This window comes from Perognathus longimembris, chromosome 5, assembly GCF_023159225.1.
Source record: "Perognathus longimembris pacificus isolate PPM17 chromosome 5, ASM2315922v1, whole genome shotgun sequence".
Taxonomy (NCBI): domain Eukaryota; kingdom Metazoa; phylum Chordata; class Mammalia; order Rodentia; family Heteromyidae; genus Perognathus; species Perognathus longimembris.
In genome coordinates, this window is record NC_063165.1 from 50984298 (window position 1) to 51009157 (window position 24860).

The 24860-nt window shown below is 39.0% G+C and overlaps 1 protein-coding gene across 1 annotated transcript; it reads right to left on the bottom strand.

Annotated features, from left to right (window-relative positions):
- Positions 1–206: 206 nt before the first annotated feature.
- Positions 207–23805, bottom strand: Fyttd1 (forty-two-three domain containing 1). Its single transcript, XM_048346859.1, has 9 exons — positions 23599–23805; positions 19788–19916; positions 10997–11145; positions 10671–10783; positions 8158–8254; positions 7722–7783; positions 5321–5395; positions 3482–3608; positions 207–2635 (listed from the first exon to the last, which is right to left on the bottom strand). The coding sequence occupies exons 1-9, from the start codon at positions 23699–23701 to the stop codon at positions 2537–2539; spliced, it is 954 nt and encodes a 317-aa protein (XP_048202816.1). The 5' UTR covers positions 23702–23805; the 3' UTR covers positions 207–2536.
- Between the last annotated feature and the right edge of the window lie 1055 nt (positions 23806–24860).

A 24860-nucleotide genomic window follows, 5' to 3' on the forward strand; every position in this document is an offset into this window, starting at 1 on the left:
ATCGGATTCTCTTTTTCAATGCCCACTGGCTAATTCCTGTTGAAACTATGAATAAAATGATCAAAAGGTAGCTAAGAGATGACAACCAAAGACTATATATAGATTTACCAATTTAGCCAGTATCCTAAAAATCATGAATTACTACAAAGTTCTATGTAACATAGAAAAATTTAAAAACCGTAACTCAATGTCTATAACAAAATAAATCATGTGAAACCTGTTACATTTTATTTGTTAAAAATGAACAGCTTCATAATAGATCTAAATGGAACTTTTCCAAAAAACACCAAAAAGTACAGTGTAAAGCACCTCCTCATTAAATACAAACTTTCATTTGTGATGCACTGCATCAATGTTTTGCATACATCTTGATGCAAAAGAAATTTCAAGTGGCATTTTGTTTTTAAAAAACCTAGGAACTGAACAAAAATGACTACAACCACATTTCAAAGAAAAGAAAATTTCCTCTAACAAAGCATATTGTTTTGTTTATATACAGTATGTTAGTACACAAGAGTTTTAATTTAGTTGTACCAAAGGCAAAAACCACTTTGAATGAAAATTAAATTACAAAAGCATGAAGAGCAAACATCTAATATACCAATGACACTTACTTGATGCACTTAATAATGTTTGGGGCAATTTTTAAAGTTTACAAAAAATGGCATGAATAATCTCTATAATATTTTAAATAACAGGAAAATGAGAATACCTTTATAACACATTTTCACAAACATTTTTAAAGATAGCAAACTCACGCTCAATTGTTTTTTCTTTAAAAAAAACTCACGCTCAATTGTTTTTCTTTAAAATAAGCTACCAGCAATTCTAAACCAGTCTATAATAGATCAAATAGAAGAAGTATAGACCAAATAGAAGAATTCAGACTTTCAAAAATAGTTTACAGTGAGTCCTTGGTTTCTATGAAAAGCCTCATATGTAGTGAAGGAGACACTAGTGTTTATTGTCAAATTCTGTGACTGGCTTCCAATAATTCCTTATTAAATAGAAGTACTGGCATTAAGGATCAGATTTAATTCTTTGGTATAAGCATGAAACTGTTACTGATAGCATTCTATGGCTAAAATAAATCAAGTAAACCAAGGAGCATGAGAGACCATGAAGTCTAATATACAATACAAGGTAAACAGGAGTGATGTTTTCTTTTATAGAAAAAGTCAATAAACACCAGAAACCTAACACCTACTTAGAGGCTTATATAAATTATACCAAACCTAAGGTCAAACTTCAAAATTACCAAACTTGTTAACTTGAACCAGGAATATTTTTCTGCACTATGGCATTTTACTATAATCTGTGTATACAATAGTCTGAGGATTTTTACCATTATCTTGGCATGTCAGACCAACTCTGATCACTAGTCCAGAGTAGGAAAAAAATCTTTCTCCCTTTAAATGTCTGAACTTTATATCATACCCCCCCCCAAAATAAAGCAAATCAGAATACAAGGTTTATAACAAGGTTACAATGTTGTACTAATTTTTCAACTTTTCTTTGAGACACATACAAGTATATTTTTTAGAGCTAGAAATTGTTAATTTAGCAAGCTTAAAAGCTTACAAATTTTAACTCTGAATAAGAACAGTTTAGGACTTATGGCTATTAAGTTTACTATCAAAATATCTAAGTAACTCAGTCCACCTTAAAAATTTTTCTTATAAATACCATTTGAAGAATAATGTGTGGACACTAGACTGATACCACCACAAAACCCAGAGTCTACCCATAACTGGGGTTTTGAAGTATTTCATCTAAATTTCTGGTCCTTCAACTTGCTATTCCCTGTCATGCTTTCTACATTTTTCAAACACCAACTTTCAGGGTTTTACACTGAAACTTACCCTCTAAAGTATCAGGTAACTGTGTAAATATGCATTTATAGTAAGGAAACATCAACATTTTAGGCTGAGACTATTAAGAGAACCACATTCCTTGTCAGAATTTCAACATGAAAGACTTAAACTTTAGGAATTTAACCTAATATTATCTGAAAAATGAACCAAGTTCCAGATATTTCCATAAATCCTAAAAGCCAAAACTGAAATTCTGAAAATTTTTAATATAACTAATGAAGAAAAGGCAACTGCACTTATGTCAACACTATTCAAAGTTAAGTGACAGCAACAAAGGGGGCTATATATATATATCCAAAGACTAAGGTTGGCCATGGCCAAGAACTAAAAAATGGGCAAAAGTAATGAGATCCTAAATGCCACTATCATAAAAATAAGCAATTTCTATCATTCTGTCTTCCTTCTGCTTCATGAGGCACCAAAGAAGTCAATAGAGAATTATTTTGTCGGGGTCAACCAAGAAATCTTTAAGAACAGATAGGTATATTCCCTGTTATTCTTTCAGGGGATTATTTTATACATTAAAAAAAAACCTTAAAAAATAAAAGTTATTTAGCCTTCTAGATATTTTGAAGTAAAGTTTTTGAATTTCTGTGATGAATTCTTCAAGCAATTCAACTTCTCAAACAGTCATCACTGAAAAGTTCCTTTGACAAGGGATCTTATCCCACAGTTACAAAGCGGCTTCCTCCTTTGTTGAACGTGAGAGTGGCTCTTTGCTCCTTCAGTATCCCAAATCGTTCATTCAAAGTCATCCCTGTCTACAGAAAGGGGGAAAAAAAACTTAACTCAAAAACCTTACTTGCATTGGAACAACGTGATCTTATAATTAAGCTAGCATATCCTGGATATTTGTATGTTTGAGCACATTTGACCCTTAGAAAGACTACATGAAATAGGTGAGGTTAAGAGATTTGCAGTGGTTAGGGGGGTGAAAATGTGACTCAGGTGGTAGAACACTTGCCTAGCAAGCACAAGGACCCAAGTTCAAACCCCAATACCACCCCCAAGAAAGGGTTAAAATGGAATTACCATATAATCTACCACCTAGGTATTTAACACAAAAACTATACACAAAAACTTGGTCAAAGAGGCATTATTCATAATAGCCAAAAGAGTAGAACCAACATTAAATATGATGTACATGTATTATGAAATTACTCAAACCATAAAAAGAATGAAATACTAAAACATAAATGAACCTCAAAAACTTTGACTTCAAAGAAACCAGGGACAAAGAACAAATATCTTATAATGTCAAAACAGAGAATTTGGGGCTGGGAATATGGCCTAGTGGCAAGAGTGCTTGCCTCGCATACATGAAGCCCTGAGTTTGATTCCCCAGCACCACATATATAGAAAACGGCCAGAAATGGCGCTGTGGCTCAAGTGGCAGAGTGCTAGCCTTGAGCAAAAAGAAGCCAGGGACAGTGCTCAGGCCCTGAGTCCAAGCCCAGGACTGGCAAAAAAACAAACAAACAAACAAAAACAACAGAGAATTTACAGAGACAGAAATCAGATTAGTGGTTGGGAAGGTTAAAGTGTCCTGTTTAATTTGCTATAGAAATACTGCCACTGAATGTCTTAAATACAGAAAACTTTTTTACCTGTTTTCCAACACTATTTATGTCAAATTGTAGGGGAACACCTTTAGGAACTTTCTTTACATCAGATTGCTCTCGTTTTGTCATGAAAGAGGGCACAGGAGTACGAGTTAATCGCGGTTTTTGAGCTCTATCAGAAAAGAAAAAGCTACTATTAACTTGACAATAAAAAATATTAATGACTTGAACTCATATTCAAATGCCTTACAATGTCTATATTTTTAAGCACTTGTACCTGCAATGAAATACTACAGAACCTAAGCTTTAAGAAAAGTTGGTTCTTGACTAAAAATCATAATTGTTCATAGAATATCTCTTTAAGTATAACTACAAGCAACCAGTGGCTCACACCTGTAATCCTAGATACTCAGTAAGATGAGATCTGAGAATCACGGTTCAAATCTAGCCCAGGTAGGAAAGTCCATGAAATGCATCTCCAATTAATTACCAAAAATCCAGAAATGGATCTGTGGCTCAACTGGTAGAGCACTAGCCTTGAGCAAAAAGCCCAGGGATAGCACCCAGGCCTTGAGTTCAAGCCCCAGGACCAGCACAAAAAAAGTGAAAAAACTTTGAGCAATTTTAAATCATTGTTAATTTCTAAGACTTAGTCTTTCAAATAAAGTATGCTTTAAAGTCTTAAGAGATACAACCTGTATTCATTTCAGTTCAATCATAAAGATGGTTAAATAGACCAGAAACCCTATAAACCTAAAAAATGTATTGTGGTACAATAAATATAACAAAATGATTAAGTAATGCTATAAAATCTTTAAAAAGGTTCGTCTATGCCATGAAGAGGGGGGAAAAATAAATACGTGTACTATCATCCCCTTTAGATTCATATATACATTTATTTATTCACTCCATTCATTCATTCATTCATTTATTGTGCCAGTCCTGGGGCTTGAACTCAAGGCCTGGGCACTGTTTCTGGACATTTTTTGTTCAAGGTTAATGCTCTACCACTTGAGCCACAACTGCATTTGCCACTTTTTTTGTAAATTCACTGGAGATAAGAGTCTCAACGGGCTTCCTCTCCCAGCTAGCTTCAAACTGCAATCTAGCTAGTAGTTAGGATTACAGGTATTAGCCACCAGTGCCAAGTTCCATATGTACATTTTAAAATGTATAATTACTTGTTACACTTGCATAAAATTAAGAAAAAAAGGGGCTGCGGATATGGCCTAGTGGCGAGAGAGCTTGCCTCGTATACATGAGGCCCTGGGTTCGATTCCCCAGCACCACATATACAGAAAACGGTCAGAAGTGGCGCTGTGGCTCAAGTGGCAGAGTGCTAGCCTTGAGCAAAAAGGAAGCCAGGGACAGTGCTCAGGCCCTGAGTCCAAGGCCCAGGACTGGCCAAAAAAGAAAAAAAACCACAGAAGTACCTGGTATGGTGGCACTTGGTTAAATTCCTAGCATTCAGGAAACTGAGGCAGGAGGATCAAGTTTAAAGCCAGCCTGGGCTATATAGTGAGACTCTGTTTCAAAAAAAGGAAAATAAATCTATCTATCTATCTATCTATCTATCTATCTATCTATCTATCTATCTATCTATCATCTATCTCTATTGATCCATTGATTGATCCATCCATAAAAAAAATCATTAAAAAGGGCTTTGGGGGCACAGAACAAGCAATCATAATTTTTACTTTTACCTTTACTCTATACAACTTCCAATGTGTATCTCAATTAATATTTTTGTATCTAATTTCATCCTAACTTAAACATCATACAGTGAGCACAGGTGCAGTACTGTTTTGCAACAAGAAAGAAAAGACTCCCCTTGTTCATCACCTTTTCAATAATAATAAAAGAAGAAAGAAAGAAAAGACTTACATTGGGTTCTGAACTGCTCCAGGATTGTCAATGGACACTGTAAGAATTCCTCCATTTGTGGTGGAAGTACGCCATCTAGTTTCAAAAGAAAACAAGTTTCATTAAGGTGATGTTTTATAGTATATCTCATATGTAAAGATATTCCATCCATCCAACCATCCATCTATCTGCTACTCATCCACCTATCACTCACGTACTTACTACCTCATCTATTTTGGTACTAAGGAACTCATGACCTTATACATGTTAAACAGGTGTTCTACTAAGATAGCACTGGGGCCTTGAATTCAAGCCCCAGGACACACACACACACACACAGAGTAAAAATGGGTATTTCAGAAATAAGTTATTACTTTTAAGAAACACAAGACACCTGGACTTGAACATGATATATTAATCAGCATCTTTAATTATTAAATATTTTAATCAATAAATATGCATACTTCAGTTGGGTGCTGGTGAGTCACAAATATAATAAATAGCTACTCAGGAGGCTGAGATTTGAGAACTGCAGTTCAGAGATAGTCTAGGCACACAAATCTGCCAAATTCCAGCAAAAAGCTGGTATAAGCCAGTACTGGGGGAACAGCTCAAGTGATTGAGCAACAGCTGTGAGTGAAAAAGCTGAGCAAGAGCTCAAATCCCTGAGTTCAAGCCCACTACCAGCACCTTGAATTAAAAAACAAAAAACTGTATCCTTTTTAAAAGAAATCAAATATAGAAGGGCTTCTAATAAAAACTAACAGTTTTTCACCACACAGTCTCTTTCTTCCTATTTCTGCTCTCCAGATGCAGCTCTTCTAACTTTTCCTGTTTTTCTAGTTCACTAAATAAGATGTTTTATAAGCTGGGCACCATTGGTTTACACTTACAATCCCAGCTATTTAGGAAGCTTGAGATCTGAAAATATATTAATGAGCAAAAAGTCAGAAGTATGGCTCAAGTAGTAGAATGCCAGTCTTCAGAGAAAAAACTAAGCAAGAACTTAAGGCTCTGAGTTCAAAACACAGTGTCCATGTGTACACGAGTTTACAGGGAAATCTTGCTATAATCAATCAATTTATCACATTGTCCTCTAGTTTCTATAGGTCCCAAAAACCATTTTGATGCATGTCATTATTTTAGTTCCATTGTACCTTTAATCTATTTCTTCTAGTAGTGCCTCTTGAACTACTCTTCACTCTTCCTTTCCATCTTTTCTCCTACTTTGTATCTTCAACTATCCATGAACCTCCTTTATAATTAGTATGTAGTTATATTCCTTTGAGACAATCTTGTTATGCAATTGAACTTGTAATTCTCCTGTTCTATCCCCCACGTGTGAAGTTATAGGTGAGTAGTACCTGTCTGTCAATTCAACTGCTTTATTAGCCAAAATTTGACATTTATATTCTATTCTGTTCTCAAAATGACTATTTTGGATTTTGTCCACAGGTTGAGTCTTAAAGTTTAAAACAGGTAAATAACATATAATATCACTCTTACGTAAATATTGGTCATTACAGAGGCAAATAGGCTATCATTGTTTTCTTCAGTTATTTTTCATATATAGTCTTGGGTTTTTTTTAACCTGGACCATGATTCTCCTATTAATGGTTTTCTGTATAGCTGCAATCACAAGTATGTGCTACAATGTGGTGGCCAGCTGTTGATTGAGATAGGGTCTTATTTTTGCCCAGTCTGACCTTAAACTGCAATCCTTACCATTTTGCCTCTAAGTAGCTGGGATTACAGGCATAAACCACTCTCAGTCCTATTATTTATTATCTTCCTTCTGGTTTCTCTTGTCATGGCTCCTATACTAAAGAATGGGGCCAATATAAGGATCGCATAGTTTATTTTCCTACAGTGACTAGTTGAAATCATATTTATTACAATGCATCATATCTAAGACCATGACCATGTTTTACTTTGCAAAACCTGGATTTGATTCCTTGGTGTCATATAAGTACAAAATAAATAAATTATTTAAAAAAAATAAATAAATAGGGTATCAAGAATATATGAGGCAAGCACTCTAACACTAGGCCATATTCCCATCCCTTATCAAGAATACAGTATCTTACCTTTGTGCTAAAACTGTTACAATGCTTACATAAGAAAACTCAAAAGGTTTTTGTGAGGCTGGGGATGGAGCTCAATGGTAGAGTGCTTGCCTAGCATAGGTTTGATTCCTAGCCCTTAAAAAAAAATATTTGGGGAAAAAAGGAAAAAAATTAGATTTTAGGCTTAATTCCATTTGGGGTCTCAATTTCACTCACACTAAGGCACATGGTAATTTGGGGATAGCTATGGTCTGAATTTTAAAATGACATCTTGAAACACAAATTGAAACTTAGTGACGCGTTCTAATATGGTCTGAGTTTTAAAATGACATCTTGAAACACAAATTGAAACTTACTGACGCGTTCTCTTTGCTACTACATCTTCTAGCAGCTGTTCTGTGTTCACCTGGGCCTGAACCTAAGGGGGAAAAAGCAGCAGATCCTATAGAAAGCAGAGGATTTGAATCCAAACAGCCATCATGCTATAACTAAAACCCAAGTGTGATAAGTGCATGCATGCAAGACAGGCTCTGTGCTGCTATGGCAACACCACCATTGGCCTTCATGTATAAGAATGAATGGTCAACATAAGCTGTTAAGTTCTTATAAGTTGCTATGAGGGCAAGAAAAATAGAGAATAGAAAAAACATACAGGAAGAACTAATGTCATGTTTTCTATATCCGCAACCTAACATTAACCATGGGCTATGCCTATAACTGAGTATCACTAAAGATAGCTGTGTCAGGATCAACTTTAGGTAAAAAGAAAATCCCACCAAGGCATTTGAATACCTTCAGGCCTCTTCGGAAAAGAAAAGTTGCCTGGCGAGTATCTTTCTGATGGCTTAATTTATTCCCACTCCTGGTAAAATTAGCTGGGAGGTTAGTTCTGCAACACAAATGTATGTCATGAATAATCTCAATTTATTTGTTTTTTAACATTTTGAAAAAATAGACAAAAGTATTTAAATTCATATGGCGAAAACTTGGTGAGCGTGCACTGTGAAGTGGACTATAAACTCCAAATACCTCCTTATTTATATGAAGCTACTCAATTTGATTTATAACTATCTACTTCTGCAATATGTCACATAATCACCTGGTTAAATTTGAACTGGTTTATCATCTAAATATTCTACTCTCTAATAAGGTCTTTATCTCTACATTAAGGCGTCTTCAGAAGATATTTACAAAATAATATTTTAAATGCTATTTCTTATTCCCAAATTTAGGAAAAACATGAATTTATAGACTCACAGAATTCATATAATGAAAAATATCACACCTAGGAACATTCATAGTCAAAATAAAAACAAGCAATAACCATTTTTTTAATTGAAAAACAACCTCTACTCCAGCTTTCTTTTCTTTCCTCACTCACAAACCTTTATATATTAACATAAACCACAGGGCTGGAGATTTATTTAGCTCAGTGATTGAGCACTTGCCTGACAAGCACAAGGGCCCTGGATTTGATCCCTAGCACAAGGAAAAAAAAATTCTGCATTGGTATATGTCTCTGTCTCTGTCTTTCTCTCTGTGTGTATGTGTGTGTGTGTATCTGTATCACACACATGGAAACTCCATCTCCAATTAACTAGCCAAAAGCTAGGCTTGAGTGGCTCAAGTGGTAGAATGACAGCCATGAAAAAGCAAGTTAAGCAAAAGGCACCGAGTTCAAGGCCTATAACTGGTTAAAAACCAAACCAAACAAAAAACATGTCTCATAAATAAAATATTTTTATTTAGGGCAGAACTGTTTCACAAACGATGCTACCAAATGATGTCCAAAGAGATGGTTAAGTGAAACTTAAAAAGACTTAAGTTCATGGTTTTACTTTGAATTATCTTCTAAGATAAAGAGCTGTAACAAGTGGCAGAACACCAGCCTTGAACAAAAAAGCTTAAATGACAGCTTCCAGACCCTGAGTTCAAGTCCAGCACAAAAAAGAAAGAAAGCATTTTTTTTTTATTTGGCCAATCCTGGGGCTTGAACTCAGGACCTGGGCACTATCCCTGAGATTCTTTTGCTCAAAACTTAAGCAACAGCACAACTCCTGGCTTTTTCTGTGTATGTGGTACTGAGGAATCAAACCCAGGGCTTCATGTCTGATAGGGGAGCACTCTACCACTACGCCACATTCCCAGTGCATAGAATTATCTTCCTTAAGAAATGAATAAATAGGGGTTGGGGATATGGCCTAGTGGCAAGAGTGCTTGCCTCGTATACATGAGGCCCTGGGTTCAATTCCCCAGCACCACATATACAGAAAATGGCCAGAAGTGGCGCTGTGGCTCAAGTGGCAGAGTGCTAGCCTTGAGCAAGAAGAAGCCAGGGACAGTGCTCAGGCCCTGAGTCCAAGCCCCAGGACTGGCCAAAAAAAAAAAAAAAAAGAAATGAAATGAATAAATAGTACTTAAAATTGAAATAGCTAAGTAATGCCACAGCTTGTCAACTTCTTTCAGACGTCTTTATCCTTATAGAGAATAGAATGCCAAAATTGTAAGAACACACCATTTTTTGGGTTATGTTATGCTTTTCAATTTACTGTAAAAATAATTTCAACTTGATAAACATTTATGCAGAATCTTTCTTTCCTGTTTGTTTTCCCACAAATAACCTAGATTGTTATTTGTAGAAACAGTAAGAAACACTGAGATTCAATAACCAATTCAGCTTTCAGAATTCTCAGTTCTGAATAATTCTGATTGACATGGTAAGCTTTTTATCTAATAAGTTTTACAATTTTATTCTGTAAATAAAGAAGGGAGGAGATACTTTAAAAAAGTTTTATATAAGGTGAACTCATCAGTAATACTGTATCTAAGAAATAAAGAAGCTACTACTGAATGCTTCCATATTGTGTTTTTCAACAGACAGTATATGTCTTTTTCCTTTTTGTGGTGCTGGAAATTGAATTCAGGGCCTCATGCATGAGGAAAATCCTGAATACCCACGAAATATTTGTTTTAAAAATGATCAGAAGGGGCTGGGAATATGGCCTAGTGGCAAGAGTGCTTGCCTCACATACATGAAGCCATAGGTTCAATTCCTCAGTACCACATATATAAAGGCCAAAAGTGGCGCTGTGGCTCAAGTGGCAGAGTGTTAGCCTTGAGCAAAAAGAAGCCAGGGACAGTGCTCAGGCCCTGAGTCCAAGCCCCAGAACTGGCAAAAAGAAAAAAGAAGAAAATGATCAGATAACTAGAAGAATCACTGTAAATCAATTCTTCTGAATCCTGAGTGAAAAAGGTTATTTATTTATGCAGGACAGTCCAGTATTGTCATGAATTTGAGTACTTACTTTCTGTTTAACTGGTTAGGTCTCTTGAGAACTGCAACTGGTTTCCTTTGTGCTTCATTCTGTCTCAGAAGGTTTGCCTTCCTTTTTAACACGGGAAAATATCGCTCTATATTCTTTCAGAAAGCAAGAAACTAAGTTAATCAATTTTTTTTTTGCTATATATACTACTAACTACAGTAAACATTTCTAGTGTAGAATGACCGAGACAAACAACTACTTGAATGTGGAGATGAGAAAGATGAAACTAAAATGACCTGAAAAATCTCTTAAATGACTAAAAAGATGACAGTAAAATACCCGAGGCACCCTGGGAATGTACATCCTACCTTATCACTGAGAGGAGGACGATTCATAGGACTAATTCCCTTTCGAATTCCAGGTGTTTTCCTAGCTGCAAGGCCAGTGACAACTCCATAAGGACGTCTTTTTGCAGGCATTATTCTTCCTCTACGGTTCAGATTAGTTTTACCAAAACCTATAGAAGGAAAGGTGAAAGAATATCAACACAGAAATGCAACAGAGAGAGTCACAAAATACAGAATACTCTATTTTCTGAAGTAGGGTGGATATTCTTATTTACATGTTATTTGCATACTCAAGTTACATAAAACTTTTTTCATTTATTATTATTTTTTTTTTGCCAGTCCTGGGCCTTGGACTCAGGGCCTGAGCACTGTCCCTGGCTTCTTTTTGCTCAAGGCTAGCACTCTGCCACTTGAGCCACAGCGCCACTTCTGGCCATTTTCTATATATGTGGTGCTGGGAAATTGAACCCAGGGCTTCATGTATACGAGGCGAACACTTTACCACTAGGCCATATTCCCAGCCCTCATTTATTATTTTTGTGTCTGTTCTGGGACTTGAACTCAGGGCCTGGGCACTGAGCTTTTGTGCTTAAGATTAGCATTTTACCACGTGAGTCACAGCTCCTTTTTTTTTTTTTACTCTTTGGTGGCTAATTAAAGATAGTAAGTCTCTCACAGATGACAGTACCCCCCTCCGCTCACCCCCCCACCCTGCTTTGGATCTTGATCCTCAGATCGCCTTAGCCTCTTGAGTAGCTAGGATTACATGAGCTATTGGCACCCAGTTTTTTGGTTTGTCAGTCATGGGGCTTGAACTTGGGGCCTGGGCAATGTCTCTGAGCTATTTTGCTCAAGGCTAGCACTCTTACTATTTTCAGCCACAGTGCCACATCCAGTTTTCTGGTGGTTAACTGGAGATAAGAATCTCATGGACTTTCCTGCCTGGGCTGGAAATCATGATCCTGGGATGGCAGCCTCCTGAGTAGCTAGGATTACAGGTGTGAGCCACCAGCACCTAGCTTAACATTTCATTTTTAAACAAGCAATAAGCTGCACTGGCAAGGATTCTGTGTTTGTACTAGACTGCCCAAGGGCTAGAATGTCTCTTCTAAGCAAGCTGTCCCCTTTCGGTAACTCCTTTCTCTTTTTATTATGCAGTGCTGGGGATGTTAGCTAAGTACCTACACCCCAGCACTTTTCATTATTCTCTCAACACGACAATCCACACTGCACCTGTGCAAGATTACTAGCCACTACTTGTATGTAGCTACTGAGTACTTGAAACATGACTACTGTGAAATGAGATATTACAAATAAAATATTTCATTCGTGTTTTTATATTAATTATATGATGATAGTATTTTGAATTTATTATGAGGTTAACATTTTACTATTACTGGATAGTGTTCATCTATAGTGCAGTCATGATCTCATCTCCTACTTACTGCAGTGCCATCTGTCTTCTTTACTTTCAGTCCTTTTCTACTCAAAATGCTTTTAACAAAGTCTGCAGTGTCAATGAACATATTTTAATCTCTGTGGCATATAACATTACTTTCAGTTTCCATTATATACCTTGCAGATTTTAATTCTTTTGCTCTAATAGTTTTTTAAATACTCACTGTAGGTATTCTAAACTATATTTTGTTTTTCTCTATATTTAAGTAATTCAAAAAGACTGCCATGAAAGGGGTAAAATTGGAATATAGTGTGAATAGGTACAGAAATGTAACAGTGAAATCTCCATCTGTACAATCAATATGAACTAATAATAAATAATAAAGTAGACAAAATAAAGACAATCACATGGGATAATTCAATATTTAGTCGTAGTGTGTAGGTGAAATGAATCAATCTTTCAGCAACTATATTTCATATTCTATGTACTATTTTATAGCCTATATTAAAACTACCCTATGAATGACATTATTGCATTATTTTCTGGTGTGGCATATTTGATCTAAGCAACTAATCATTTCAGTTATTTCTAACATTTTTACACATAGACATAAAATTATTTCCTCAAAATATAACTTTCTAGAAAGTGTAACATCATGTTAAAGAATAAAGCAAATTATTTTTGAAAGTTTTATAAGCAGTTTTTAGTTATACAGAACTTCAAATTATACCACACTTCAAATTATACTACAAAGACATAATAACAAAAACAGCTTGCTACTGATGCAAAACAGACCCAAAGATTAATGGAACAGAATAAGACCTAGGAATAAAACCACACAGCTGCAGCCATCTAGTTTTCAACAAAGGAGCCAAAAAACATACACTGAGAAACATGTCTGAGCTTCTTCAACAAATATTGCTGGCAACTTCATAAACTTGCCTGGTTCATGAAGCTAATGGACCCTCAAAAATAATTTTTTTCTGTTTTTATGGTGCCAGTCCTGGGGCTCGAACTCAGGGACTGGGTACTATCCTTGAGCTTTTTTGTTTGAGGATAGACTACCACTTGAGTCACAACTCTACTTACAGCTTTTTGGTAGTTAATTGGAGATAAGAGACTTTCCTGCCTGAACTGGCTTTGAACCTTGATCCTCAGATCCCAGCCTCCTGAGTAAGCAAGATAATAGGCATGAGCCACTAGTATCTGGCTCTCATTTTAATTTTGATTTTAAGGATGTTTTTAAGAACAGTATACACATCTACAACATGGTAACCAGTCTTAAAACTATAAAGTTTAAACAGTTTTCTTTACTGTACGATTTCTCAGGACTAATGTGTACTATGAATATCTAAGAGGGAAATATTAACTTATTTCATTCCCAAAACTGCCTAACACTTTTTGTGGGAGATCCGTATTAGTAATTCTGAGGACGGGTAATAGTAAAACTTGTTACATTATAATGTTTGTATCACTTATGTATTGACTGTCAGGTCCTAACTCACCCTTTACTCCTTCTCCGCCTTAGATAGGAATATTAGTTTGCCAGTGAGCATGATGATGTTAAGCTTTATGAGTACTAGGGAGTACTAGAAAATTAAGGGTTGTTTTTTTTTCTTTCAGATTCCAGTTTGTTTCTCATGGTTTGATCCTGTGGCATGGGATAACAAGTGATATTACCAACAGCCCCTCCTTGGCCTTAGCAGTTTGATACTATGTTGAGACTAGAGCCACTGCCCAAAATTTGCACATGAAGCTTTAACTTTGTGCCCTAGGACTTGTCTAGTTTTGTCCCTGCTCATCCTTCTAATGAACTTTAGCTGCATCTCCCCAACAGGGAGCTCCCTAGTAAGCCTGCTCAGCATGACAGACTATCCAGGGAGCCACAGACTCACCTTCTCCAACAAGGTCAGGAATTCAGGCGGGGGCGGGGGTGGGGGTGGGTGGCATTCTTACAGATTTGTTCTTTTCTCAGGTGTGTTCTGTCTCAGTTGTAAAGGTAGTGATCATTATTAATTTTATAATCAGACAAAACAATAAACAAATTAGAAATCTTAAATCAAATTATTGTTGGTATATGTGATTGCCTTTTGGAGGATTAAACATGTAGGAGAAACCCGTATACTTACCCAAATCAATGACTTGCTATTTTTATTTGTACTGACAGCTACTACTTACTGTATCAGGCACTGTGCCAAAAAATTTAATTTGCACGAAAAACTGAATATAATCTACAGTACATTTCCAAGGAGAAAAAAAATTATTACAGAAAAAGTAGGGTCTGTTCTAAGTATTACAAAATGGGCAAGACTTGAATAGATATGAAGGATTTCAGATTGGAGTGAGAAATATAAAGACATGAGTAACCACAGCTTAAGTCTAGGGGGAAAAGCATGAGAAGTAAATAGACCTATTTGGCCTAAATCATTAGAGCTTTGACAGAGGATTGAAACCATGCTACACAGAAATAAGGAATTACTGAATTTGTGATCAGACTAAATCAGCTTGTACAAGAAGTATTTTAGACTGACCGGAAGAGAGGGAAAAAAGTTAAGACCATATCAGTTTCTATAGTAGCATTCAAACATGCCATGATAAAGGACTGGGAAATCGAATAAAGAAATATGAAAATACTCCAAAACAATGAATAAAAGCCAGGCACCAGGGGGCTGGGGATATGGCCTAGTGGCAAGAGTGCTTGCCTTGTATACATGAGGCCCTGGGTTCAATTCCCCAGCACCACATATACAGAAAACGGCCAGAAGTGGCGCTGTGGCTCAAGTGGCAGAGAGCTATTGAGCAAAAAGAAGCCAGGGACAGTGCTCAGGCCCTGAGTTCAAGGCCCAGGACTGGCCAAAAAAAAGCCAGGCACAAGCCAGGCACCAGTGGTTCATGTCTGCAATCCTACTTACTGAGGAGGCTAAAATTTGAGAACAATGGTTCAGAACCAGCACAAAGACAAATCTGAGACTCATCTCTAATTAAGCAGCAACACCCACCCACCAGGTGGAAGTGTATCTCAAGTAGTAGAGCAACAGCCTTGAATGAAAAAGCTAAGCAAGAGGCTCAAGATCCTGAGTTAATCTCCAGTGCCAGCATTAAAGTGAATGAATGATGAGGAATCCATTATTATAGTGTCAAAATCAGATGAGATTGATGAGAAAGTCTCATTAAGAGGAATAAAACTAATTAAAGTAAGAAAGCACAGAACAGACCATCCTTTAACACTTTCTGACATTTTGTTTACAAGAGTACATTGTTCCAGTGCACATTTATCTTTCTACTGTTTTTCTTGCCTATGAGACTAACTGAAATGAAAATAGTAAAACTCATGTTTCTTTTAAGTCTCTGATTAGTTCCTCCCATGAATTTCTTTCACACATAAATCATTAGCTCCAATAATTTCAGGCACCTGTAAGAGGTAGTCATGAGGCTGGAGCCTCCACAATTAGGATTGGCACCCTTTTTCTTTTTTTTTTGCCAGTCCTGGGGTTTGGACTCAGGGCCTGAGCACTGTCCCTGGCTTCTTTTTGCTCAAGGCTAGCACTCTGCCACTTGAGTCACAGCACCACTTCCGGCCATTTTCTGTATATGTGGTGCTGGGGAATCGAACCCAGGGCCTCATGTATATGAGGCAGGCACTCTTGCCACTAGGCCATATACCCAGCCCAGGATTGGCACCCTTTTAAAAGGGACCATAGACCTGGACCTTACTGGCACCCTCATCTGCTAGGACTTACAACCTCTAGAACTGAAAAATAAAACTTCACAAGTTTACAGACCACTTAATCTGTAGTACTTTTTTTTTTTTTTTTGCCAGTCCTGGGCCTTGGACTCAGGGCCTGAGCACTGTCCCTGCCTTCTTTTTGCTCAAGGCTAGCACTCTGCCACTTGAGCCACAGCGCCACTTCTGGCTGTTTTCTATATATGTGGTGCTGGGGAATCGAACCCAGGGTTTCATGTATATGAGGCAAGCGCTCTTGCCACTAGGCCATATTCCCAGCCCACTTTTTTTTTTTTTTAACAAAAGCTTGAAATGACTTAAGGTACCACGTTTGCACTCGAATCTATTGTAATTATCACATGTAGAAACAAGGAAAGCATATAATAACAGAATGTGAGTAAAAATATGCCTTAATATAAAAATAATTCTGAAACTGAGGACTTCCTGAGTCTGAGAGATTCTCTAGAGGTGTCCAGTTAATTCTCTTGAAACCACTGTTGTTCAGTACTGTACCACTGAAGGACATTTAGATTGTTTCTACAAAAGCTTACTAAGTATCTAAATTGTATTTCAAGCATGGTATTCATTTATTTATTCAGCAAGAAAGTCATAATGACTATGGGCCAATGGCTTTTTTCTCTGTCACACTTGTTCTCTCATCTAAAACTAATATACTTACTAACATTACAATGTGGAAATCTAAATTTTTCCAAGTCATTCTGAGCTGCAGACAACTCTCTATCTATCTGCACATCTAGTAACAGCAGCAGCTGTTCTATTTTAACCTGTCACATGAGCAGACAACATAACTAAGTGCAAACTCAATCTTCCAAGATCCTAAGCTGCCTCAAGACTAAGATCATAAATCCCATAAAAGAAAAGTTTTTCTGATCTTGTGTGGACATTATATTTTACCTTACCCATTAAACCAACCCTTGTCTTAACACAAAGTCTTTATGTAAAGTTCTGTAATACACTCTAATTTTCTGTTGCTATATCTCAACTCTATCTTATTTTTTGCTACTAGGAATTAATTTTTACTTAAAAAAAAGAAGAAATCCAAGCTAGATGCCAGTGGCTCACTCCTGTAATCCTAGCTACTCAGGAGGCTGGGATCTGAGGACTGCAGTTCGAAACCAGCCCAGATAGAAAAGTTCCCGTGAGACTCCTATCTCCAATTAAGCACTCAATAACCAGAAGTAGAGCTGTGGCTCAAGTGGCAGAGCACTAGCCTTGAGCACAGAGGCTCAGGGATCATTCCCAGGCCCTGAGTTCAAGTCCCAGAACTGACAAAAAAAAAAAAAGAAATTCCTTAAAGACCATGTTTATAAATCCTTAAAACCCTGTCAGCTGAAGGCATTCATTTATCAAATATTTGAAATATTAGTGAACAGTATTTCTACCTTCTATGAACTCAAAAGTTATTTCAAGAAAAATTTACAGCTAATGATATATTTAACATTGGAAAATACTAAAAGAAATGATATATAAAATACCATGAACATTATTTAACTCTAACTCAACAGAATTATACAGCTAAATATCTGACAAGAAATTTATTAAGTAGGTTCAGTTATTAGAAAATCATTAAGAATACAATTTTTGTTTATTTGTCTTGTTTTTGTTGTCAGTCCTGGGGCGTGGACTCGGGGCCTGTGCACTGTCCCTGGCTTCTTTTTGCTCAAGGCTAGCACTCTACCTCTTGAGCCACAGCGCCACTATCAGCTTTTTTCTATATATGTGGTGCTAAGGAATTGAACCGAGGCTTCATGTATACGAGGCGAGCACTTTACCACTAGGCCACATCCCAGCCCCAAGAATACAATTTTTTTTTTTTTTTTGGCCAGTCCTAGGGCTTGGAACTCAGGGCCTGAGCACTGTCCCTGGCTTCTTTTTGCTCAAGGCTAGCACTCTGCCACTTGAGCCACAGCGCCACTTCTGGCCGTTTTCCATATATGTGGTGCTGGGGAATTGAACCCAGGGCCTCATGTATATGAGGCAGGCACTCTTGCCACTAGGCCATATTCCCAGCCCTCATTAGATATATTTTAAGGACATGCATGCTGGCATATTAGCTGTTAAAACTAGAATTATTTTTTTGGCCAGTCCTGGGCTTGGACTCAGGGCCTGAGCACTGTTCCTGGCTTCTTTTTTGCTCAAGGCTAGCACTCTGCCACTTGAGCCACAGCGCCACTTCTGGCCATTTTCTGTATATGTGGTGCTGGGGAATTGAACCCAGGGCCTCATGTATACGAGGCAAGCACTCTTGCCACTAGGCCATATCCCCAGCCCCAAAACTAGAATTATTTTCAAGCCAAAGATTTGCTTTTCATAAAAACGAACTGAGAAATTTGCCAAAGAGTTTTCTCTGTATGTGAAAATGATTTTTTTTTAATTTGAAAAAAAGTTTATTTTAGGGGCTGGGGATATGGCCTAGTGGCAAGAGTACTTGCCCTGAATACATGAGGCCCTGGGTTCAATTCCCCAGCACCACATATACAGAAAATGGCCAGAAGTGGCACTGTGACTCAAGTGGCAGAGTGCTAGCCTTGAGCAAAAAAGAAGCCAGGAACAGTGCTCAGGCCCTGAGTACAAGCCCCAGGACTGGCCAAAAAAAAAAAAAAAAGTTTATTTTAGAACTATGGGTATTACTTAAAGAGCAAGATCCTGAGTTCAAGCTCCAGAACTACCAAAAAAAAAAAAATTCTAAAATTCTGATACAATTTGCTAAAAAAACTTAATCAATATATAATTAAGTGTTCAGTTTAAAAATCCATTTTAGAATAAACTAAATTTTTCCAGATTGCCCCAATTAGTATATATGTAGAGTTTCAGATTATACAGAAAACATTCACTTTGAAATAAGACTTTTGGAGTATTTAACAAATTCTAAACCATGCACTGCTATCTCAGGCCTTATAATTCTAGCTAACCAAGAAGCTGAAATCTGAAGCTCAAAGTTCAAAGCCAGCCTGGCTAGAAAACTCTAGGAGACAAGGAGGGGCTGGGAATATGACCTAGTAAAGTGCTGGTAAAGTGCTTGCCTTGTATACATGAAGCCATGGGTTCGATTCCTCAGCACCACATATATAGAAAAAGCCGGAAGGAGTGCTATGGCTCAAGTGGTAGAGTGCTAGCCTTGAGCAAAGAGAAGCCAGGAACAGTGCTCAGGCTCTGAGTTCAAGCCCCAGGATTGGCAAAAAAAAAAACAAAAAAAAAAAAAAAAAAAAAAAAACAAAGCGAAAGGGGCAAGTGATCCAGTTTTAAGCTCCAACTTTTTGTTAGGAAGACGGTACAATCTAAGTTACAATTTTTGTTATGACGATAATAAAATCATGAGGCCAAATTAAAAAAAAAAGAGTTTGCTTCTTATAAATAGTGCTGTCACCAACAGAATAAGTTGTCTCGTGAGGTGGTATGATCTTTCACTAAACATATTAAGTTGGAATTAGTTATCCATAGACAAAGGAAAATGGGAAGGAGATAGATCCCATGATATGAAAAATACCATGCAATTCTAAACCCTAAAGATTATTTAGGCTATTGACAAACTGAGATTAGCATAATTATCTATTTAAGAAAACTATTTTTACCAAGTTGTAGGAACTAAATAAAAATCTGAAAAAATATAAATCACAAAGAATACTGATGTATTTCCCCCAGGTTTAAAGTTTATTTTCTAAGCTTACCAGAATTCTGTTGAATTCCCCACCGTAATCTCATCTTGAATTGCCGAGTACCACTTTGCTGGAGTCTTCTATTTAGTCTTGGAAAATTCTGCTTCTTTCCTTCCTTTCGGTTCAATTTGATAATATCATCTACAACAGAGCAAATACCATAATAATCATTTTCACTTAATGACTATTGTTTACACTCATTTTAACTTAATGACTCTACTACTCACACTCAGGGCCCTCAAGATATAATCTATGCTGACTTCAAACTTTAAATTCTCCTTCCTCAGCCTCTAGCATGAGGGGATTTACAGGTGTGCGCCATCATGTCTGGCTTCTTTTCTCTATTTAAAGCATTTCCATAGAGAATAAGAAGAAAAAGCTTCTATCAGCCATTTCCCTTAGTGTTCTAAAGAAAGTTTCTGTAGGAAAAGTTGAAATAGCCAAAGCAGATTAACCAACTAATGACTTCTACCAGCTACAGAATTTTCCTAGTGAATATAAACAAAAACTTATTTACAAAAATCATTAATATATGCTTACTTTACATAATCACAGAAGTACCCCTCTCTTTTAAAAAGATAACCACCTTTTAGTAAAACAATTGGTACAGATGGGAGACATGACTCAAGTGGTAAAACTCTAGCTGTGAGCAATAAAACTGAGAACACTTTTTTTTTTTGCCAGTCCTGGGGCTTGAACTCAGGGCCTGAGCACTGTCCCTGAGTTTCTTTTTGCTCAAGGCTAGCACTCTACCACTTGAGCCACAGCACCACTTCTGGCTTTTTCTATATGTGTGGTGCTGAGGAATCAAACCCAGGGCTTCATGTATGTGAGGCAAGCACTCTAGGCTACATTCCCAGCCCTGAGAAATAATTTACATACAGGAAAAGTTTGTTTTGGCTCATGATTTCAAAGGTTTCAGTTCATGGTCAGTTGGACTAATCTGTCTTTAAGGGTCTGTGGTAAGGCAGTGCTAGAGTATGGGAGAGGAAACTACCCACCACAGGACATCCAGGAAGCAGAGAAACAGAGGAAAGGGCAGGGACAAGATATATCCTTCAAAGGAACACTCCATGACCTACTTCCTCCAAGAATTGAGGGTTAGTAGGCATTGTTTTGATGTGTATTCAATTAATTCTAAGAACAATCTTATGAAAAAAGTATTATCCTAATGCTGATTTTCAAGTTAAAAAACTGGGTCTTGATAAGCCCAGTTATCAGTAAACGTTAGTAGATAATTCTACATGAATACTTACATAAAGCTAGTAGAGCCATAATTTAAAATAAAACCCAGAAAATCATGTTTGAAAACCCACAGACTTGCTAAGATGAAATATCCACAAAGCATAGTTGTCCAAAAAAAAAAGTGTATCTGCCTCTTATCTCTGTAAGAAAAATATCTCACAGACTGTTCCCTGTTCTTAGGGAGGAGGGAGAGATCAAACTATTTTAGCTCTCTACAGCACCTCATTTCTACCTCATAAGAGAATTATCCCTCAGTTCTCTTCATTTAAACACCCTAATTACCAAGCAAAATACACACAAAAGACCTAGGAGGGGCTGGGAAGGTGGCTTATTTGGTAGAGTGCTTGCCTAGCCTGCATGAAGCCTTGAGAGCCATTCCTCAGCACCACATAAACAGGAAAAGCCAGAAGTCGCATAGTGGTTCAAATTGTAGAGTGCTAGCCTTGAGCAAAAAGAAGCCAGGGACAGTGCTCAGGCCCTGAGTCCAAATCCATGACTGGCAAAAAAAAAAAAAAAAAAAAAAAAAAAAAAAAGACCTAGGAGGGGCTGGGAAGGTGGCTTAGTGGTAGAGTGCTTGCCTAGCATACATGAAGCTCTGGGTTTGATTCTTCAGCACCACATACACAGAAAAAGCAAGGATTGTGTGCATGGTTCTAGTGGCAGAAATATGCTGGAGACCTTGAGTTCAATTCCCAAAGTAAAACAAGAACAAAACATGCAGCTGGGAATATGGCCTAGTAGTAAAGTGCTCCCATCGTATACATGAAGCCCTGGGTTCGATTCCTCAGCACCACATACATAGAAAAGCCAAAAGTGGCACTGTGGCTCAAGTGGTAGAGTGCTAGCCTTGAGCAAAAAGAAGCCAGGGATAGTGCTCAGGCCGAGTTCAAGCCCCAGGACAGGCAAAAAAACAAAACATGCTTAAAACTGTCCTACATCTATAGCTTGGAGAATCCTGACTCCATTATTCATCAGCTGCATGATTTTTGAACAAGCTTTTAATTTGTCTCAGATTTTGGTAAAATGAGGGTAACAACAACCGTGTGTGCGTGTGTATGTAAAAATAATATGCAATGCTTGTGTACTAGATACTGTTTGTAAGGTCCTCTCCCCAGGGCTCCATGCAGATGCCCCCCACCTGGTTAAGTCTCCAGTTACCTGGGCAACCGACAGCTACCTCCCCCTTCCCTGAGGTCACACTGTAATCCACCTGGCCACACCTCCCCATCCCAGTCCGACACCTTGAACTTGGGAGCAGGTCAGCAGAATAAACTTTCTCTACTGCCTGAGTACCGAGTGGCATTCTGCTTTACCAGTTACCTACATTTAAAAAATCTAACACTGTTCAAAGCAGTTTGCATATGCCTCCTGACTACAGCAAACCTGCTGGAGAGATAAACACTTGTTATTGTCACATTCTTACAAAAGCAGCATTGACAATTTAACAGAGTGACTCTGGAGTCTATGTTTATCGCCAGGAGTACAATCCTTGGGGGAAGTTGTGGGTAGCTTTATTATGAGGATAAAGAGAATTAACACATAAAACATTTAATTCAGTGCCTGACAAGTAGTAAGCATTCAATAAATATTCATTGTTATATGATTTCTTGGCTTAAGCTCAAAAGATTTCCTCATTTCTTTGGAGCTTTGCAATATCCTTGAAAAGGTTATGCCTCTGAATCCCCTTTTCTTAGTTAAGATATTTGCTTTCCAAATAGCTGAAGGGGGAAAAAAAAAAAAAAAGCAAAGAGAAGAGGCAGGCAAACTGCTACATCCAAAACCATAACCTGACTCTCCACAAAAACGAATTGCTTTAGACTAGCTAAGGCAAACACTGGGTTTAGTGCCTAGGTAGTATTAGATCAGACAATTACACAGGATCAAGAATCCTCCAGCTTTTTATATAACCGGTATGAAATCACTGCACCCTTCTGGACCCCAGGCTTTACTGGGCCCCTCCGCAACCCACATAAAACCCTTTCTTGGTTCTTGCCGCTTTCCTACCTCCCCGCCTAATGAGCTAACTTTGAGGCTGGGATGCGTGAGGAGAGTCTGCTGTTCGGGACGCCGCCTAATAAAGCACGGATGCGGCCCCGGCCAGATGTTTTCTTACTGACGGACGCTCTCGGCCGACTTCCCCTGGGGTGGGCCCAGTAACGCCCTGCAAGCCTCCGGATAACCCCTCGGGTAACCGATCAAGAAGAATGGCTAGTCCAACCAGCTCTCCGACTCCGGATAGCGCCCTGGGGGAACCTGCTCCGGGGAACCCGGCGGGGTTTCCTTTACAAAGAGCCGGGGCACCCCGCGGGTGGTAGCGCCCCTCTGGGGAGGAGCAGGCCCCACGCCCGTCCACCCTCCGGATCCCACAGTCCCCGTCTTCAGGGCCGGGTACCCGGCGCCTAGCCCGCGCCCCCACTGCCCCCGCAGGATCCCCCCCCCTTGGTTCCGCCCACCCGCCGCAAAACTCACTTGGCAACTGCGGCCAACCGCCCCCTTCCCCCGCCAACCGCGCCACTTGGTTCCATCCGCGCACTCCCACCCCACACACGCTCCAACTCCGTCCAACTCGGCCTCTTACCCAAAGACATATCTATTTTGTCCAGGTTTTCATTGCTGCGGGCTTTGGGCGGCGGTGACTGGGTGGTCGCGGCTCCCACCAACCGGGTACCGAACCGGCTCATGGTTGTAGACGTCGCGCAGGAAAGGGCAGCGGGGAAGGCCGGAGTCAGGGGCTTGCCACCTCCCACTCACGCACGCACACTGGCCGCACTGCCGAGTGCGCACGCGCGGTGGCGGCGTCCTCGCCCTCCCCCTCCCCCCCCCCGCGGCTGCGGGGAGGGGCGAGGAGGCGCGGGGCGGAGGGCTACCGAGACGAGCCGTGGGCCAGAGAGGCCCAGGCGGACCACCGCTTCTCACCGCCCGGGCAGGCGGCTCTCCCCGCAGCACTGAGTAAGCCGCTCCGGGCGCCCAGCCAGGAAGGACTACGAGTAGAGCAGCTCCACTGACTTTCGGTTAGACCTTGAACACCCCAAATTACACGTGTCTTAAAAATGACAGCTTGGGGGTGAACAACTGCAGTCATGAGACTCGGCAGACGCTATGTAGAAAATGAACGGTGCAACTTGTGGGCAGGTACGGGGGTGGGGGGAAACGAAGTGGGGGGGGGTGACATTGTCCAAAAAGACATGTACTCATCATCTGAAGCGTAAGTAACCCCTCTCTACAACACCTCAATAATAATAAAAATAGATTTTTTTTTTTCAAATGACGGCTTGATCCTGTGTGTGCCTCGGGTCCCTCCTGCTGCGCCGAGACCTTTTCGGCTCGGGTGCAGGTTGCACCGCAGTGCAGCCCCGGGATGCACCACAGCCCCCAGCCAGTGTGGACTGCGGTACTGCGTCCCCGCGCCCCGTTCCCCCACGCGCGCCTCCACCTGCAGCCTGCTGAGCCTCCACGTCCAAAGAGCGCGAAGGCTGCAGTGGCGATTCTAGCGTCACGTAAATCCTAACGCTTGCTATATACGCATCATCTCTCTCAATCGGCATTCTCAAAACATTTGGCACGACACTAGCCACCTTAATAAGACTTCATCTTCCCTTGAGAGGGTAAGTACCTCTGCTTATTTAGCTGCATTTTCCCTCTAATTCATTTGCGTTGAGAATTGATAAGGAAATTTTTTCTCTCTCTAATTCTTATAAGAAAACTTAATATAGGATGAATTCCTGCTTAATGGCTTTCCCCTCCCCCCTTTACAAAATGTGATGTTCTGCATCTTTCCTGCCTCATTCTTCTCCCACAGTGCTCTGTGAGAAGAAAGCATTTAGTCTGGTTCATCTTCAT